The sequence below is a fragment of the Schistosoma mansoni genome, assembly GCF_000237925.1.
Source record: "Schistosoma mansoni, WGS project CABG00000000 data, chromosome 1 unplaced supercontig 0034, strain Puerto Rico, whole genome shotgun sequence".
Lineage (NCBI taxonomy): Eukaryota > Metazoa > Platyhelminthes > Trematoda > Strigeidida > Schistosomatidae > Schistosoma > Schistosoma mansoni.
Genome location: NW_017385988.1, coordinates 2,113,942 through 2,134,244, shown reverse-complemented (window position 1 = coordinate 2,134,244; position 20,303 = coordinate 2,113,942). Strand labels below are relative to the sequence as shown.

Sequence of the window (20,303 nt, the reverse complement as noted above, 5' to 3'; positions counted from 1 at the left end):
GAAAAATATAGCAGAGGCTATTTCGAACAACCCGAAACCGACCACTATTGAAAAACTGCTCACATTCAACGGACTGGTAAGTTGAATACCGATGATTCATGGCAAATAGCATTTCTCTCATGAGATCTCAAGCGAATCGGCTGTCTGGAAATGTAAAATCCATGGATTTGAAAGCAAAGGTCGATATCTATTAAGCAAGTTGAATATTATATTAAGTACAACACTCGGTTTTTAATACTGTTTACTTCGGTTTTTCGTCAGAAGGCTTTACGAATAGAATTTCACCAAACTGGCACCTCGAAGGAAATGCTGGATTACTCATAAACGCTTTACGCAGCAGAACTGTAATCAATGTTTTTACCTAAAAATTGATTTTCTGTAGTCGCCAAAAATGCTTCTTTGGTATCCTCCGCGTGTATATACTAGTCCTCCCGCTCCTCTGGAGAAAAGAACACAGGTCATAGATGGAGTTGTCAATTAACACAGGATGAGAAGGTATCCCAAAATGGTCCCACAAGAGAAAAGTTAAGGCGGTTCGGCGTTTCGTTTTAGAGACAGAAACTCAGGCTTGAACTCTTGATAGATACTGTCGCTGCTCTTAGTATCATTTCCCAAAACAAAACTCAGATGGGTCGATAAACATCCCCAGTTACACTTCAAACTGCTAATAAAACTAAAATCGCGACATTTGGGCAGAAAAACTTAACCCTAGATTCGGGGTTCAGGAGGCGATTCCCCTGGGTTTTCACTGTAGCCAATTTAGATCTGGCAATACTGGGTATGGACTTTCTAGAGAGATACGAATTTCTAGTTGACACCAAGAAACGGCGATTAACACTAAAAGAAACTTCGTATTACACAAAAGGCAAAGACAGTCACATCAAATCTCTCAATTTGATACAAACTCATCCAGTGACTACAGCAAAATTCCAAGACATAATCGCGGAATTTTCAAACTTAAATAAACCGAACCCACATGCTTCCAAAAGCAAACTAAAAGTAAGTCATACGACTAAAACCGAAGGTGTACCTGTGTTCACAAGACTCGGGAGACTAGCACCAGATAAACTTAAAATCTCTAGAGCTGAATTTGATCATATGCTACAACTGGGTATTATTTGTCCCTATGGTAGTCAATGGGCATCCCCTTTGCATATGGTCTCAAAGAAAAATGAGGGCGACTGGAGGTAGGGCGGGGATTGCAGAGCTCCCTACCGTTAGACTATACCAGATGGGCACTCAACACTGCATATTGAAGATTTCACGAACGGTTTGCAGGGTATGAATATATTTACCAAAATTGACTTGGGCATATCTCTATATCCCGGTAGCTGATGAACATATCCCTAAGATAGTTATTACTACACCTTTTGGATTGTTCGAGTTTGTACGTATGCCATTCGGCCTGAGGAATGAGGCATAAACATTTCAAAAATTCACGGATAATCTACTTCGGGATATGTCATTTTCACAGGGGTATGTAGTCGATTTGTTAATTACCAGTCACTATTTACAATCACACGAACAGCATATACGAGCAGTGTTAAAACGGCTGGATGAAGATAGAATACACCTACATCTAATTGTGTATTCGGTGTCCGAATTTTAGAATTTCTCGGACACACAATAAGCCTCGAAGGGGTTACACCGATCGTAGAAGAGTTGGATACCATCAGACAATACCCCATATCTAGTTCTCTAACACATCTAGGTGTTGAAAAAACGAAGTCCTTGACAAGACTTACATGTTGGTAGCCAGAGATAAATGCAGATATATGTCGTACAGCAAACAATTGTGAGAAATGTCATAAGCTAAAATGTCAGTCTTCGAAGTGGACTCCATGGCCAGTATCGTCTGAGGCCTGGCAGAGAATTCGTAACAGCTCAGGTTGGTTGGTTAAGAGTTGACCCCAAACAACCAAGCATATGCTAAAACAGTATTGTTCAAGTATTCATTCACTTCCTTACTTTTTGTAAGCGTTATATTCCCTATTATCTTATATTGAATGTTGAGAGCCTTTGGTTTGTCTGAACAGATAATCTCACGCTCCACTGTGACTGCGCGAAGATCGAAATAAAGACCTATTCACTACTTCTCTGGTTTCTTCTATCAATAGCACGAGGGTTACCTTAAGGCACGAAAGTGGTGAGCCCTTTTTGAACACAAATTTAACCTCATTTCTGTTATTAATTTTTTTTACTTAATCGTAAAAAAAGACCTGATTATCCGTAAACTAAGTTGAGTATATAACTAGTTTATTCCGTATTATCTTGTTATTCGTGTTATAGTAGCCATTTTTCGTGCTAACTTTATTGCTATATTTGTCACATACCTCATGTCAGACTCAATAGAAACCCATAATCTGGAGGATTTGTCACCAGTGGAGATAGACACTGTTATGACTACGAAATCCCGACTTCCAGAATTTGATCGTAGTGATCCTGAGTTGTGGTTTGCTCAACTAGAGCATTATTTCACGAGACACAATATCAAATCTGAAGGGATTCGCTATAGAGACTTGTGTTCTATCCTTCCTCCTTCAGTCGCCAAAGAAGTCCGTGACTTGATTTTAGATCCACCATCACCACAACCATACACCATCTTAAGACGAGAGATAATAAACCGTTTATCATTATCAGATAGTCAAAGAATCCAAAGACTTTTTCAAGGTGAAACACTAGGTGATCGGTCGCCGTCACAGTTTTTGCGTCACCTCCAAGTGTTAATGGGTGATAACACAGTGGGTGAAGCAGTCCTAAAACAAGGATGGATACAAGCTCTCCCATGCTACGTCCAACACTGTTTGGATGCACAAGATCTTGAAACCTCATTATCTCATTTAGCGCGTATAGCCGATAGAATAATGGAGAGAGGTCCTCCAACTGGACCAGGCACAATAAATCACACACAAAAAGTAGAATCAGCAAAAGACCCCGTCATAGAAGGACTCATTGCGAGTGTTAAGAGTCTCACTGAGGCTGTCACCAGAATGCAAATGGGTCATAGAAACAGGAGCAGGTCACCACAACGACCACGATCCAAGTCACAAAACAGGTCACAAATGTCCAGACAACCTGGGCAGTTTTGTTGGTACCACTGGAAGTTTGGTGTCAACTCAACCAAGTGCATGCAACCATGCGCCTGGCCTAAGCACAATTCTAAGACAGCGGGAAACGAGTAACCCCTCCCCAGGTCGCGACGACTGAGGAGGGGCGCCAAAACAGTCGCTTGTTTTATGTAAGAGACAGAAACTCTGGCTTGAATTTCTTGGTGGATACTGGCGCTGCTCTTAGCATCATCCCTCAAAATAAAACTGAGATTAGTCGAGAAACATCATCAATTACACTTCAAGCTGCAAATAAAACTAAAATTGCGACATTTGGGCAGAAAAACTTAACCCTAGATTTGGGGTTCAGGAGGCAATTCTCTTGGGTTTTCACGGTAGCCGACTTAGATCTGGCAATACTGGGGATGGACTTTCTAGAGAGATACGAATTTCTAGTTGACACCAAGAAACGGCGATTAACACTAAAAGAAACTTCGTATTACACAAAAGGCAAAGAAAGTCACATCAGCTATCTTAACTTGATTCAAACTCCTCCAGTAACAACAGCGAAATTCCAAGATATACTCGCGGAATTTCCAAACTTAACTAAACCAAACCCACAGCCTTCTAAAGACAAACTAAAAGTAAGTCACACTATCAAAACCGAAGGTGCACCGGTTTTTGCAAAACCCAGGAGACTAGCACCAGATAAGCTCAAAATCGCTAGGGCCGAGTTTGATTATATGCTACAACTGGGTATTATCCGTCCCTCTGATAGTCAATGGGCATCCCCTTTGCATATGGTCCCAAAGAAAAATGAAGGTGACTGGCGACCGTGCGGGGATTACAGAGCCCTCAACCGTCAAACCGTACCAGATAGGTACCCAATACCGCATATCCAAGATTTCACAAACGGTTTACAGGGTATGAACATATTCACTAAAATTGACTTAGTCAGGGCATATCACAATATCCCAGTGGCTGATGAAGATATCCCCAAGACAGCTATTACAACACCCTTTGGCTTATTCCAGTTTGTACGCATGCCATTCGGCCTGAGAAATGCGGCACAGACATTTCTAAGGTTCATAGACAATCTACTTCGAGTTATGCCATTTGCGCAGGGGTATATAGACGACTTGTTAATTGCCAGCCCCGATTTGCAATCACACGAACAGCATGTAAAAACAGTGTTAAAAAGACTGGATGAACATGGAATAAACATACATCAAAGTAAGTGTGTTTTCGGCGTTCAAACTTTAGAATTTCTCGGTCACACAATAAGCCCAGAAGGGATTAAACCGATCAAAAAAGAAGTAGACACCATTAAACAATACACCATACCTAGTTCTCTAACACAACTGAGAAGTTTTCTAGGTCTAATTAACTTTTATCGCAGATTCATACCAGGTTGTGCACAATTAATGCAACCTTTGACAGATTCACTAAAAGGAAAACCAAAAGAATTCAAACTGTCTTCTGACGCTGTCGAAGCTATTAAACAGCTTAAAGATAAATTAGCTCAAGCAACTACGTTGATGTATCCGAATTCTCTTTCCCCACTTGCTTTGATGGTGGATGCTTCAGATAAAGCAGTAGGCGGTACCCTTAACCAACTGGTTAAAAACGCCTAGAAACCAATTGCTTTCTTCTCAAAAAGACTCGCTCCAGCAGAGACAAGGTATTCTACCTTCGGGCGAGAACTTATTGCAATCTACCTAACCATTAAACACTTCCGACACATGTTAGAAGGCAAGGAATTTATAGTCTTTACGGATCACAAACCACTAACGAATGCACTAAAAGCGAGAGCTGATAAATACTCACCTCGAGAAGTCCGACACCTTGACTATATATCACAGTTCACAAGCGATATCCGACATGTCAAAGGTCAGGACAATCAGGCGGCAGATGCTTTATCTAGGCTAGAAATAAACGTGCTACAGCAGTCTACAGTAAACTTCGAGACGTTGAGAAACGAACAAGAGCAGGATCTAGAATTACAAAACCTGCTTAAAACAAACAATTCAAGTCTTAATTTAAAACAGTTCCCATCACCTGTCGATGGTATTCTAATCTACTGTGACACGACCAAGGCAATGCCGCGACCTTTCGTTCCCAAAAGTATGCGAAAGTTGATATATAATAACTTTCATTCTTTGTCTCATCCTGGCGCAAAAGCTTCAACAAAACTAATCAATGCCAGATATATATGGCCGAATTTACAGAAGAATGTACACAAATGGGTTAGAGAGTGTTCAGCATGTCAACAATCAAAGATAAATCGCCACACAAATTCACCCATAGGTGTTTTCTCGCAACCAGATGCACGATTTGCCCATGTGCATATCGACTTAGTAGGTCCTTTACCACGTTCAAACGGTTTTAATTATCTTTTTACATGCATAGATCGATTTACCAGATTCCCTATAGCCATCCCGATAACGGACATCACAGCGGAAACAGTAGCCAAAGTTTTCATGCAGAACTGGGTAACCATTTTTGGTACACCCATAACAATAACGACGGATAGAGGAGCGCAATTCGAATCCGAACTATTTAATAACTTGGCTAAACTCCTAGGCTCCAATAGGATACGCTGCACTGCATATCATCCTCAGGCTAATGGGATGGTAGAACGTTTTCACCGTCAGCTAAAAACCGCCCTTATATCTCACTCAAACCCCAATCAGTGGACAGAATTCCCACCGTTAGTTATGTTGGGAATACGAACATCTGTCAAAACTGACGCACAGTGTTCAGCTGCGGAACTGGTTTTCGGAACAACTCTGAGATTACTAGGTGAATTTATTAACCCTAATACTAACAGTCAAAAACTTAGTTTAGAAAATTATGTAGATCAACTACGGGACCACATGTCTAAACTTAAGCCGATTAATACTCGTGAACAATCGCGCGCCGTATATATACCTAAAGACCTAAGCAATTGCACGCACGTCTGGATAAGATGTGACAAAATAAAAGCACCACTCAGTCCTCCATTTGAAGGTCCTTTCAAAGTCGTCTCGAGAAAATCTAAATATTTCGTGATAGAAAAACATGGAAACATCGACACAGTAAGTATTGATAGGCTAAAGCCGGCTTATCTAGATCATGAACCACCATACGTGTTGTTAGATCGTTTAACTGACAAATCCATTGCGGAATCGAAATGTAAAGATGATAAATCCTTACAAATGACTAAAACGGTTCGCTGGGCACATCCGATTAGTCAGTCAAGGATGTTGACAGTTTCGGCTGCAGGATAAAATCTAACCACGTAGCTAATCAGACCCTGCATCTACTTAAAAATAATTTTTTTTTCCTCAGTCCGCCTCACATACAACTCCCCAGACCTTTTACCTTTGATATATGAGTGTTATGTTAAATATTTTTTTTAAATACTGGACACATAAGCTAGGTATTCCGAAACGATGGCTGACGATTTTAATCAAACTCATACAACTAACACTGGCAAGTACAACAAATTCAAAAAGCAACCCAGGCGAGTTTTATAATTTCTTTTTCTGGTTAATTAGCTATGTTGGTTGTACTTCTTATATATCTGTATACATTTTTCTATAGTATTATTATTAATACAAACAAAGAACTCGTACTGTTCCAATATGGCACTTTGACATATCAATCCGTCCTCTTGTTATCTTTCTCTCATATCTGAGCAACTTATGGCCAACAAACGTCGTATGAAGGGGGTTTTGGTGAACAAAAACGCAGGCCCCACGCACTCGAACCTCTGCCCTCCTGAATTCTGGACCGTGTGCCCCAAACAACCAATAAAGGGGAATAAAGGCGAACAAAGGGGAAATAAAGCGGAAAATGCATTGGAAAATAAGTCGTAAATAAAGGGGAAATGCGCCAAAATGTCTGCTTTTTCGCCTGTCCGGGGGAAATAAAGCGTAATTTCCCCTTTCTGTCGCTCTGTTTTTCAAATGTCGCTAAATTTCCGATTTTTCCCCTAAATATCCGACGAATAGCCGGCTTTTCCCCTAAATATCCGACGAATTACCGACTTTTCCCCTAAATATCCGACGAATTACCGACTTTTCCCCTAAATATCCGACGAATTACCGACTTTTCCCCTAAATATACGACGAATAGCCGACTTGTCCCCTAAATATACGACGAATAGCCGACTTTTCCCCTAAATATACGACGAATAGCCGACTTGTCCCCTAAATATCCGACGAATTTCCTATTTTCACCCTAAATATCGGACGAATTTCTGACTTCTACCTTAAATATCCGCTACATTTACTACTTTTCCACTACATACACACTAATGCATTTACCGCAACCGCCTCCTGTGTTCGCTTTCATTCCCACAACACAGCACACGAATAATGTAAAGTACGTAAAATATGGTATAATTTCCAAATTTTTATTGAAAACAAAAAGTTCTTCAATGTACAAAGTAATGAGCAGTTGGCAGAGTATCAATGCTCCTTATGTAATTGCCATTGTCACCGACCAGGCATTTCACGTATTCATTCTTTCCAGCAGGCCTGTTGGACTATGGAGAGTCAAACAATTCTTGTGAATTCTAAAATGTGATGAAGAAGAACGTTACTATATCTAGGAAACTCGTTTTGCACAACAAGGTACTTGAAGCTGAACTTACGGTTATATCCTTGAACACGAAAGACTCTACCTATAGATAACGAGAAAAATATTCACTTTAAAGTCGTACGTACGTGTTCTTGGTTCCGTCGATGACCCTTCTGTACTTTGTCTCTCATTTCGTGAAAATAACTTTGTGTAGCCATGTCATATAGTTTCGTAAGGTCTTTCTTGTTGACAGATGACGACAGGAATCGATTAGTAAGTGCACCTGAAGTTTAAAAACCTTATTTAACTTACTTCGTACGCAGCCGTAAAACCGGCACTTCTGAATCGCTCGTTTTGATGAAGTACCCAGTAACGTGAAATTAATGGCGACTTCAGTTTTCATGATGTAGGACAGAATATATCGCATAGAGGTTTTAGGATCATCATCCATTAGACGTGTCAACATGGCCATCTGTAATAGGAATGAAGGATAAAAATCATGTTGTGTGCTTACAAATCTGTCTCTCACGTCTTTTTGCTCTAGACAAGCGTCCAAAGTTCCCAGTTCCTCTTCAGATGACAAAGGGAACTGTTGGCTGGATAGTCCACAGTCAAATTGACGCGGATCTTGGCAGTCACTGAACCTTGAGAGCAGCAGCTTTATATTTGTACTAATTTCACTCAAGCTTGCTGACATTTTAAGCTGCAAAGTATACATTCTTTCAAATCTGAAAAATAGAAGTAGATCGTAGGGATGACTTACTGAGCAGTTAGATTTTTATCCTCGGATGTGGAGGGCGAGCTGTCTAATTGTGTCGAACTGCTTAATAGACATGTCCAAATCAAAGATACTTACTTGGCAATGGGAGAGACAACGTTCTCAAACATCCGAAGTTTTGGATATTGGACTCGGGTATTCCCAGCCGCATCTCCGCGACATCCATGTCCATGGAATTGTAAAGAAAACTTTCTTTACGTTTTAATGCGCTTCTACGAAATGTAAGTGAGATTGTTGAACTGACCTCTTTTGTTTATCTGTGTTTAAGGGCAACGTAGTTTCGTCGGGCGGATAGTTCTCATCAGTAGCATAGCACACTTGCAACGCTGCTAACAATCCATTGGCTGATTTGAGACTTTCTACAAGAAGCGATAATTTGCATGTATGTAACTAACCGCATTTGTGAACAATACTGCACTTGAACATAGACCAATTTTCTTCCGGTAGGTCATTGTTTTGCAGAAGAAGGTCAATGTTCTCCCTCGGATACAGACAGCGTTTTTCTCCAATCACCCAAAGTCCCGATGCAATCACGAGCTTACTTTTGCCTTGTTTCTTAAGGATTACGTACTTATTGATTGGAGACTAAAGATATCATAACAGGAAATTTAAGGAAATACAATTAAATTACAGTGTGCAACAAAGGGACAATAACCAAATGATTAACACAATTAATAGACATACATTTACAGTCAACATCACGGATGGAAACCCAACTGTAAGCACTGCTAACTACGGAGCATTTAAATATTCCTATGTCAGTGGAAGGAAATGGATCTGTAAAGTAATTTTGTGGGTCAGTAAATTGCCTGAATCTCAATAGGCCACTATCCTGAATATCAGTAATCAATCCCGGCTTCCCCTTTACTACTACAACGTTATCAGGATGAAAAGATTTTATTTGGCTATTCCTAAACATTATTACTTGCTTGCGTGAGTCAGCCATACCTATAACTGGGTTATCATTAGTCGAAATGTCAACCTGGAGCCTATCGCAGAAAGACATTTGTTCCGCATAACGCTGAGCTGCTTGCTTAGCCACGGAATACCCACTGCGTACTGATTGCTTAATTTGTCTCATATACGACTCGAATGGAAATGCTGAGAAGCTATCTAACGGCCCATGTGCTAGGACATCGTCAAGAAGATGCTGTAGGGAATGCACATTATATACCAAGTTCTCACATCCGTAACACCATTCATATTCTCTTAGAAAATTCCTTAAATCCATCCTGACAGATTCTGTAACCCTATTATAAAACTTAGGATGTGCAAGCAAGTACATAGACAAAGCAAGACATTTAAAATTTATATACAAAGATTCAGGCAGAATATTTTGGAGAATAACCGGGCCTAAGTATAGAAGAAACAACCTACACTCTGACGCTTTCCATACAGATAAGTAGTCTAATGTTCGACATTTACGCGGAAAGTCAGAGGGAGTACTTTCTACGCACCTAGATATCAACTTATTTATGGTCCTAATTACACATGAGTTCATGTTCTTTAGTCTCTTGTGTCCTAATTCTATCCAGAGAGTCACAAGTTTCTTTGTGACACCTAAGTAAACCATGTGCATGGGATCTAAGGGGAAAGTTAATATCATGTCTATTGATAGACTTTCGAATAAAGAATGACCTTTATGGTGAATATATTGTGTCTGATTCCTGAAACTGTCGTCCGTTCTTAACGTATATTCACCGTTTGGGAAAGTCATCTTTCCATCAAGTCGTCTACCATTAACCACGCACCGGTCGCAACCTGCCTTTCCGTTGTGATTAACAGTGTACCTAACATCCGAACGAGCCGGTGCATCACATATTACTGCACTTAACTTAATAGCTATGTATTTATTGAACCTTACACTTAGTAGACCCGTTTCAGTCATTTCTTTTATTTCGGAAATAGTGTCGGCAGAAATTTCGTTAAATTGTGCCGGCTTAGTATTCCCTCCGTAGATCCCTATCATGAAAACATCACTAAGTCTGGGGGCAACGATCCTTCCTAATACAGGCCACAAATGTTGACTGGAGCTCCTGGACATAGAAAGTCCATCTACATTAATATATAATTGCAGACTGTCAAAATCGCAAGTACACAACCAAAGTTCAACATATCTTAGGAGGTTAGTTTTCAATCCAAGATGGTAGTAAACCCCGCTGCTGATGGACTTAGGTTGTACACTTGTGCACGTTCTCAAGATACTTCTAATGCTCGTCGGCAAGTCTGGTACGATAAGGCGAAATTCATTCAGAACCCTGTCTGCATCCCGGATGCTCAGATAGGTGGATGTCATTAAATGCATTAGTATCCTGTTAATCTTCTCTTTGCGACTCAAAGGCTTTTGACAGGGCAAATCGACGGTAGAACATTCTATAAGAAATTTATTAGCGTATGAACTTCAAACACGTACCATTATCTTCCAGAAGCCTTTCATTGGTACAGCTTGTGGAAGGTAATACAGTTGAAGGAATCTCATGACAATTACTTTCTCTGTCTACTGACATAGTTTATACATATATAGTTGTTAAAGTCAGTTACCTGTAGTTGTGCTTTCATTAGCAAAGTTACTAAACGAAAGCAAGTCATGTCTCCGCAGAAAATCCTTACGTAATTTATTCCAACGTCTGTTATGAGTAGATCTATGACATCCGAGGACTCTTGACAAGTTCACGGTTGCCCTACGTCTACGAGCTCTTTCACTGACTTCGCTTAAACTCATGTTATTAGACTAACAACATAAACAGTTAGAAGGAACTAAAAAGACAGAGCACGTCACTCACTTGCATCGTGTAAGTAATTTGTGATGGCGGCCAACCATGTCGGAACACCCTAGCTAAACAACAGAAAAAGTAAGTACAAACGCATCACATACGAAAGCCTGTGTTCGTATTTTATTGCATGAGTAATAATGATGAAATTCATAAATTTAATGTAATAATTCTTTATTTTTGACAGACTCAGCAAAATGTTGTTCCTTATTGCGGTTCATTCAAATGTTATACGTTACAACAAATTGTCTACAAATATCCCCCAAATATACGACGTAAGGGGGAAAAATCGACTTTTCCCCTAAATAACCGACGTGCAGGCGAAAAAGCGACATTTCCCCTTTATTTACGCTTTCGTCCGCTTTATTTCCCCTTTGTTCGCCTTTATTTCCCCTTTATTGGTTGTTTGGGACCTAGCCATTAGACCACATCAAACCACGGGGGAATGACTGCAATTTTTCCTTTTATCGACTAATCATTCATAATACTAATGAGTAATAGGACTTACACACTTCTGAGGTGCAAACTAATTCGTTACTTGGATGAATTGACGAAATATTGCTTCAATATATCATGCATACCTAAATCAAACCAGAAAAGGGTATTTGACACAACTGTACTTGATCCGCACACTCCACACAATTTTTTTTTGCTTCTTAATCGTATATTCGTTTCCGTTTTGTGGATTACTCTGATGCACCATTGGTTACGCACCTAGTTGTAAAAGGCGGTCATCACTGGCTCAAGGTCATGCATTTGATCGATTTTGTTAAAGAGTCCAACTTCTAGCAAGTTCACCCTTTTACATATATGCATTACAAAAGAGTATTTTTTTGTTGTTTTCATGGTTCTTCGTGCACAAGATATCTACACTATGTCTATTTCCTTCCAGAATACCAATCCGTTCTGGAGGCCAAGCACTTACATGAACCGAACAATTATCAATTGCATTTATGTATTTCCATTTTGTATCTTATTATTTTATGCAGGCAGTGGAGCAGTTCTTCAGGTTTGCTTGATTTTCACCATTACCTTTGAAGTAGACTCTTCTTTACTTTTTACTTGAGGGCGACTCAAGAGGCAGGTGAGTAAACACCTGATAGCCGGTCTGAGCATGGAGAAATCGTACCTCACCAACATGGTGTTGGGTAGCCCGCTCGCAGCACTTCCTCAGATATTCTTATTCCACACTCTCACACTTTCTCTTGAAAGCACGCAGAAAACCGTCAGCGATAGTAGTAGAAAAGATCACCTGCTACAAAATAAGATGACAAGCTAGTAAATGAAGAGACATCCATGGACTATCGTTGAAAGCGTTAGTCGTAACTGATTGTAAGTCAAATAGTGAGCGAGTTGATAATTTCGCCTTGGGATGAGAAATAGAACGAAGGTGTTTTCGATAGATAGTTTAATCGAACCGACGTTCCTACGGAAGTCGATTCTAGGGGGAAGCTAATGTAACAGCTCAGGTTGGTTGGTTAAGAGTTGACCCCAAACAACCAAGCATATGCTAAAACAGTATTGTTCAAGTATTCATTCACTTCCTTACTTTTTGTAAGCGTTATATTCCCTATTATCTTATATTGAATGTTGAGAGCCTTTGGTTTGTCTGAACAGATAATCCCACGCTCCACTGTGACTGCGCGAAGATCGAAATAAAGACCTATTCACTACTTCTCTGGTTTCTTCTATCAATAGCACGAGGGTTACCTTAAGGCACGAAAAAGTCATGCAGACTACTGTGGTCCATTTCTTGGCAAATACTATGCACTTGTAGTTACTGATTCTTTTTCTAAGTGGCCTGAAGTTTTTTCACAACTTCACCAAATTCTGACTTCACAATCCAAGCATTAAGGAAGGTGTTTAGTCGACAAGGAGTTCCCATGGTGTTAGTGACTGATAATGGCTCTCATTTCGCTGCGGATGCAGCCACTAATTGGTTGAATGGTATAAGGTGTAGACATCTGTTTTCGGCTCCCAGGCACCCTTGTTATAATGGTCAAGCAGAAAATTTCGTAAGAACATTGAAAATTGCTGTAGATTCTATTGCTGCTTCAGCATTTAATGAACTGGAGAGGGGAGTAGATACATTTCTACTTCAATATAGAAATACTAAGCATTCTGTGACGAAAGAGACTCCATCAAAGCTATTAAAAGGAAGAATTCTCCGTTCGAATACGAGGTGATTGGAGTCTGCAGAAGTTACATATTATCGTGGGAATGATCTTCGACCAGCCACGGGGATCGTGGTGAAGAGTGTTGGAAAATCTATGTTGCGAATTCTGAATATCAATGACTTGACTATACATAACCGACACGTTGATCAAATACAGTACCAGAACCCAGGTGAGTCTGTTCCAATTTCCGTTGTTAATTCTAATACTAATGAGTGCATTCTAGATAATACATAGTCTACATCCAATACACTGTCGGACAGATGTAAGATGGGCTTAAGAAGAAGACGAACAATCGATTACAGACACTTACACTTCAATTTGAGCTGTGGAGGATGTGATGTTTAAATAAATCAATGACTTCTTTGTATTGATGACTGTTTTGATTTTGAATTCCAAATACAATACATTCGTTTGTGCTCATCTAATACTTCTTGATTAACTTGCGTTATTCGTGGGATTAGTAGTCTATACTAAAATTCAAATACTTCTGATTATCATAATTATTCAAAGTAGATACAAGCGAAGTAGAACCACTGTCGCATGGGTCAGTCCATGGCGTATGATTAAGTGTTGCGCGTCGACTGTCCTTGACGGGGATCGATGATCTGTTTGATCTTTAGTGACCCGACTGCTGGATGCTTTGGCTAGGGAAGTGATGATACATAGTGACCAAGCCTACACGACCGAGTCATACTGCCTCCGTTAAGTGTTTCGCACTCACCTATGACCGTCCCCAGGTGTTCAACAGATAATGTAAATCTTCCTAACTATTTTTTGTTCAGCTTCAAGGGTCGTTTGTTTGCACATCATTAGCACTTTACAATCGCTCTAGTGACTCGTATGTACAGTATATTTCACTCTGCAAATTCAAATCTTTTCGGTTATTTCTCAGCATATTTGCATCTTCTGTGGGCTTACATTTTGTTCACTAATCAATATTAACCTCCGGCATTGTAGGAAGTGCACGTCAACATGTTTTTTTCGGAAAAGTGATTTAGTAATGATATGCAGTAGACGGTTATTGATATGGTGCGCAGTGGTTGATATACTAAGGTCGTGAATTTCTGGAGAATTAACCCCCTTCACCGGTAATGGCAAAGAACACATGCAATCTACCTCATGACTAGCCGTAGCACTGAAAAGTCCAAATGAATTCTAAATAATCAGGTTACCCCAACGTTGAACATAAGACTTATCCTCTTCGAACTCTGAACAATCTGAATACTTAGAGACAGCTGTTTACTCAAGATACTTCAAATTCATCTATCAGAGGCCATCAGACTTAATCTACTGTGTCAAATAACACAACAACACAGCTAAAGAAAAATATGAAGACTATCTCTGAACACGATATATTTTACAGTCCGACTGCGAATATGTTTTGAGTATCCACATTTGCTACAATTGATACATGTCGTGGCGTACCTATTCATGATGAAGTTGTGATACTCTGTAAAGGATCTTCAATGTATGCACAGGAAAACTAAAGAGGTAGGAGAAAGCTCAGAAGCGTTTCAGTACTATTTGTTCTGAAGATTTTGTGAGCTTTTTACACACACTTCATAGATAGATTCGCCATCATTTTCAGACACTTTCGAGCGACTTTTCGGACCGTGTGTTCATAAATGACCGTCCTTCATGTCCTTTCATATGTGTTACACTGTTCGTCTTCGAGAAAATGTTCACGGATCCACTTAAATTAGACACGGATGAAGTCATACAAACCATTTAGCTGACATGGTAGCAAGACGTTTGCACTGTATATAGTACAGGAGCATGGTAACGAGTGCAAATGTGATAAATAAAACTGATTACCATCCTTCCCACCTCACTTTCTAGATACCATGGCTTAACGGTACATAATCCTGTAACAGAGCACTGGGAAACGCTAATAATGTGTGCCCAAGCTGCCAAGGTAAATAAGTCAGTGCGTTATCAAACCTGCCCGCCGTTTCGTATGCGCGACCTTGAACGGCCTGTCACGAGGCGGTCATTCCGTATTTGCTCAAGCAAGACATTACTCATTCAGGAAGCCATCAGCCTTCTAGCGTTAGCCAAAAAGGTCGACGTAGGCCGTGCAGGCAACATGGATACTGATAATGAAGATTGTATCAGTGTCGTAAATGCTGCCATGGCAGGTACCAGACACCCAATTTCGCAACATGAAGCAAAAATTTGTACTCCGGTACAACCAATGAAAGCCATGCCATTAAGTATTGAGGGACCAGTCGCTTTAGCAGCGACTGAGGACCCGGCTAGAACCACTATCGTCCAGAATAGTCCCAATCTGGATGCTGAAAATAGTGGTAAATGGATTACGCGGAAACGCAAAAGAGACGGAAAAATACCCAAAGAAAGCGCGCGTATAGTCGATAAGTCATCGTTGGACTCACGTCCTGAGCATCAGGCAACTCCGCTCAAGTCCAAATGTAAGAAAATATTTAATACTGTTGTGGATGGAAATAGTCTAACTTCACCAAATGTTCTTGGGAGTAACTCGCTCGACCCACATGACACTGTTATAAAGAAAGTTAACAGTAAGAAGCCGGTAGCTAACCGGCAGGATCTGACATCACGGTCAAAGGCCGTGAACACGACTTTTAAGGAAGTTAAACAGGTGCCTAGTGTAATCATCTGGAACTTGGCAGAATCGAAAGACACCGATCCCTCTAAGAGACATGCCCACGACCTGCAGTTAGTGGGATCTCTCATCAGAAATATACTGCCAGAGGAGGTCCCAGGGGTACATCTCTCGAAAGTCATCAGACTTGGTAAGTATGTTGGAGGCGAAACCCAACAGAGAAGGATCCTTAAATTAGTACTCGGAAATTTTGAGGAAAGGGACGTATTACTAAATAACGCACGCAAAACTCGTGACTAAAACATTCGTATTCGACCTGACTGGCCACTTGAGGATCGGATCAAGTGGAAGAATGCCCTAACAGAGTTAAAAACTCGAAGGCTAAACGGTGAAGCGAACCTTACGATTAAGGGTTTTCGGGTAGTCAGGTCTTGGAAGCCAATGCTTCCGAGACCTGTGTGGGTAGAACGCATGTCTCCAAAAACACCCTAAATGTGTGTTATACGAATGCCCGTAGTCTTCGGAATAAGATGTCTGAACTAAGTTTGATGGTAGACGACTTAAATCCGGATATAATTGTTATCACCGAAACTTGGCTCACTGTAGATATAGACTGTTCTCCAGTCATTTCAGGCTACATCTGTGTCAGAAGTGATAGAGTTAGAAGTCGCAAGGGAGGAGGCATAATATTATATATTAGGGATCACTTCCGCATTAACTCGATCATATCGGAGGCGCATGTAAGTGGTACGTGTGAGGTAGTATGTTGTACAATTAGGTCTAGAAACGGGTTAGTGACGATAGGAGGAATATATCGTAGTCCGTGTTGTCTCGCTGACGACTTTATCCTAAAACACGTCTGTTCTTGGAGTAAAGCAGAATGTTGTCTCATCGTTGGAGACTTCAATGCACCCCATATAAACTGGATAGAGCTCACAGCTCCAGGTGGGGGTTTCGATAGCGTCCTTCTGTCATCAATTATTCAATGTGTACTTGTACAATGTATCGTTAAGCCGACGCATATAGACTTGGAACATAATCCGTCATTGATAGACCTTGTCCACACACACCACTGTGAAGATATCGTCGACATTCAGCACCTTCCCCTACTGGTGACTAGTGACCATGTCGTACTTTCCTTTAAGTTCCGGATACATGGTATATAATTTGCATCTGCTCCACCCCGTCCTAATATCTGGAGAGCTAATATTCCGGCAATAAGGGACTATGCTATCTCAATTGACTGGTCGGTCGATGCTGATGGATCGATTGATGATGCATGGAATAGGTTCAAGTCTACGTTCGAATCCGTAACTCAACCGTTTATCCCATGGTCAGCACGTAAGCTATCATATTGCCCCCCATGGATTAATAAGGAAACCCGGAAGCTGTTGAAGCGTAGGAAACACTTCTAGGGCTTATTCTTGTCAACAGGTCAGGCATCATTTAAGTGAGAATATAAAAAAATCCGGAATATATGTAAAAAGACCATAGCTAAATCCCGCACGGCTTACGAACGACAGTTGGCATACGATAGCCGTACCTGTCCGAAGCGACTGTTTTCGTATGTTAAAAGGCGGACGAAACGTAGTGATGGTATCCCCTCGTTACTGTTAAGCGAAAATTCAGCTTTATTGGCTGAATCTGATCTAGCGAAAGCGGAGACATTTGCTAACTATTTCAGTGAAGTCTACTCTACGTGTAGTGTTACAACTACTTGTCCCGTTGACAATGAGATACCAGCCATAGGACCTTTGCACGTGACAGAGGATATTGTTCTTCCTTTGATAACTAACCTAAAACCTTGTAAGATACCGGGCCCCGATGGGTTACACCCACGTTTGCTGTCGTCGCTTGCGGACATTATCTCAAGACCGCTCACGATGCTCTTCAACATGTCCCTTTCACAGGCTCAACTACCTAGAGACTGGAAAGACGCCATAGTTAGTCCTATATTTAAGGATGGTCAGAGACGGATCGTATCTAACTACCGGCCTGTTAGCCTGACCAGTATAGTAGTTAAGTTACTTGAAAAATTAATTCGGGCTAAGCTACTGAGCCACATAGATTCGTACAATCTGTTAACTCCCGAGCAACATGGGTTTCGTAACAAGCATTCATGCTTGACTAACTTACTCATTGCGAGAGAGGATTGGACAGCTGCCCTAGACAACGGCCAGTCCGTCGACGTGATATTCATAGATTTTAGCAAAGCGTTTGATAAGGTTTCACACTTAGGTCTTATGCAAAAGCTCTCGAGCTTTGGAATAACAGGTGCTATACAGGAATGGATAGGAAGCTTCTTATGTGACCGCAGACAGAGAGTGAGTGTCAATGGAACTCTATCCGAATGGAAACCGGTCAAAAGTGGCGTACCCCAAGGCACCATCTTAGGCCCTTTACTTTTCCTTCTGTATATTAATGAACTACCTTTATTACTTAAGTCGTCGACGTTATTGATTGCGGATGATGTTAAAATCTGGAGAACAGTAAAAAATGAGACTGATCGTTGTTATCTGCAAGCAGATTTAGACGAATTAGTTAGGTGGGCTCATGATTGGGGCCTGGAAGTTAATTCCAGGAAGAGCGTGTTCATGCACATCGGGCACGATATTAGTTACCATTATACCATTAATGGTACATCTCTGCCACGCGTTCATGAGCACAAAGACTTAGGAGTAATTATAAGTCACAACTTAAAAACTACTACGCACTGCAATGCGGTTGCTTCCAAAGGCTATCGTGCGCTATGGTCGCTTTGCAGAGCATTTAAATGCTTTGACGAGGATATGTTTCGAATTTTATATCCCACCTATGTAAGGCCGCACTTAGAATACTGTATCCAAGCAGCTAGCCCTTGTCTGATAAAGGATACTAAATCGCTTGAGCGTGTCCAACGTGTAGGGACAAAATTAGTAAGGGGTCTTTCTAAACTCCCTTACGATGAGCGTTTAAAACGTCTAAATCTTTTCCCCTTATCTTATCGTAGGACACGAGGTGACCTTATACTGGCATTTCGTATCTTTAATTATGATCTGGGTGTTAATATGTCTTATCTTTTTGCTCCCTCCAGCACTAATAATCTCCGGGGTCATAGCAAGAAGATTCTGAAACCGCGATCTAATAAACTAAAGGTGGGGTCCCGTTTTTCTCATCGAGTGGTCAATGACTGGAACGCTTTACCAGAACAAATGGTATCAGCACCATCAGTGAACATTTTCAAAAAGAAGCTGGACCTTCACTGGAAGGAAATCTGTCAGGATTAACACAGGTTCATCAACCTACTATCCTTATTACTGAAGACTGATTTGTGTAACGGTAATAAAAATCATTACATGCAACATTAATAATGTGATTTTGTATTTCTCACTGCAGGGCAACAAAGAGTGAATGCACTGGAAGAAGAAGAACAAGCCCTATGCGGTCTGAACCTGCAGAATAACGAGTAAAACTATTTTGTAATAACTTTCCCCTTTTGTACTAAAAACCGCGTTTTTCAATTTTCAAATATATCTGTTGCACCAGCACACCGTGTTCTCACTTCAGAAGCACTTGTCTGTCCTGAATGTTGTGTTGCTGTTTCAGGTCGCTCCTGATCCCAAGTAAACGTCGAAATACAACGTGCTACATTTGTTAAGGGCCGGTTGGTTGTCCTCTGGGTTGCACGAATATCAGGTTTTCTCGTATTTGAGTCGTTTTTGGCTGTAGTAAATTCGCGAAATCAATGCTAAAAGCGTTTATTTGGCTTCCTCTGTTTTGTAATGTACAATTTGGTTCTTTTGTCGCTTCGTAACTTGACCTGCGATAACATTTACCCTGCTGAACCTCACTCTCCTTGTTTAAAATTTATAGGGGTCCCCAATACTGCGTATCGAGTATAAATTAACTGTAAGAGATACTCTGAATTTGTGTGAATCGTTGTTCTCTGCAAGAATTAAGACAACATGACGAGTAACCCGTAAGTCCTAAATGTTTGTAGTCCTTTCTTCAGTTACTGAAGGATTACCGCGTGAAACGGCTGTTTTTTTAATAATTAACGAGTGATGTTTCTAGGGACTCATGTTCCAGAGACATTTCGGTCGACTTAAGCGAGCCATTTCAACGCATTATACTGAGCAGGCGTTTTGGAAGCTGGATTGAATTCGAAAGTGTGTTTAAGGAGTTCCAAAAAGTATGAATGCATAATTCTATCCCTTTTCAGACTACCCATACGCACTACATTCACGGCGAAAGTAAAGTGCTGAAGGACGTGCGATTTAAGTACAGTTTTGTGGTATTTCATTGCACATTTGGTCATCGGCGTAAAACAAAAGGTCTATCAGTGAATAAAAAACCGTGAGAAATTTAACTAACGTGTGACGTTTAAGGTCAAAGTTTCGAAAC

At 40.6% G+C, this 20,303-nt stretch overlaps 1 protein-coding gene across 1 annotated transcript; it reads right to left on the bottom strand.

Annotated features, from left to right (window-relative positions):
* Nucleotides 1-9,013: 9,013 nt before the first annotated feature.
* Nucleotides 9,014-10,360, bottom strand: Smp_120020 (hypothetical protein; the record flags this gene model as incomplete). The annotated part of the gene is made up of 1 exon (XM_018791912.1): nt 9,014-10,360. The coding sequence occupies one exon, from the start codon at nt 10,358-10,360 to the stop codon at nt 9,014-9,016; it is 1,347 nt and encodes a 448-aa protein (XP_018645015.1).
* Nucleotides 10,361-20,303: the final 9,943 nt, after the last annotated feature.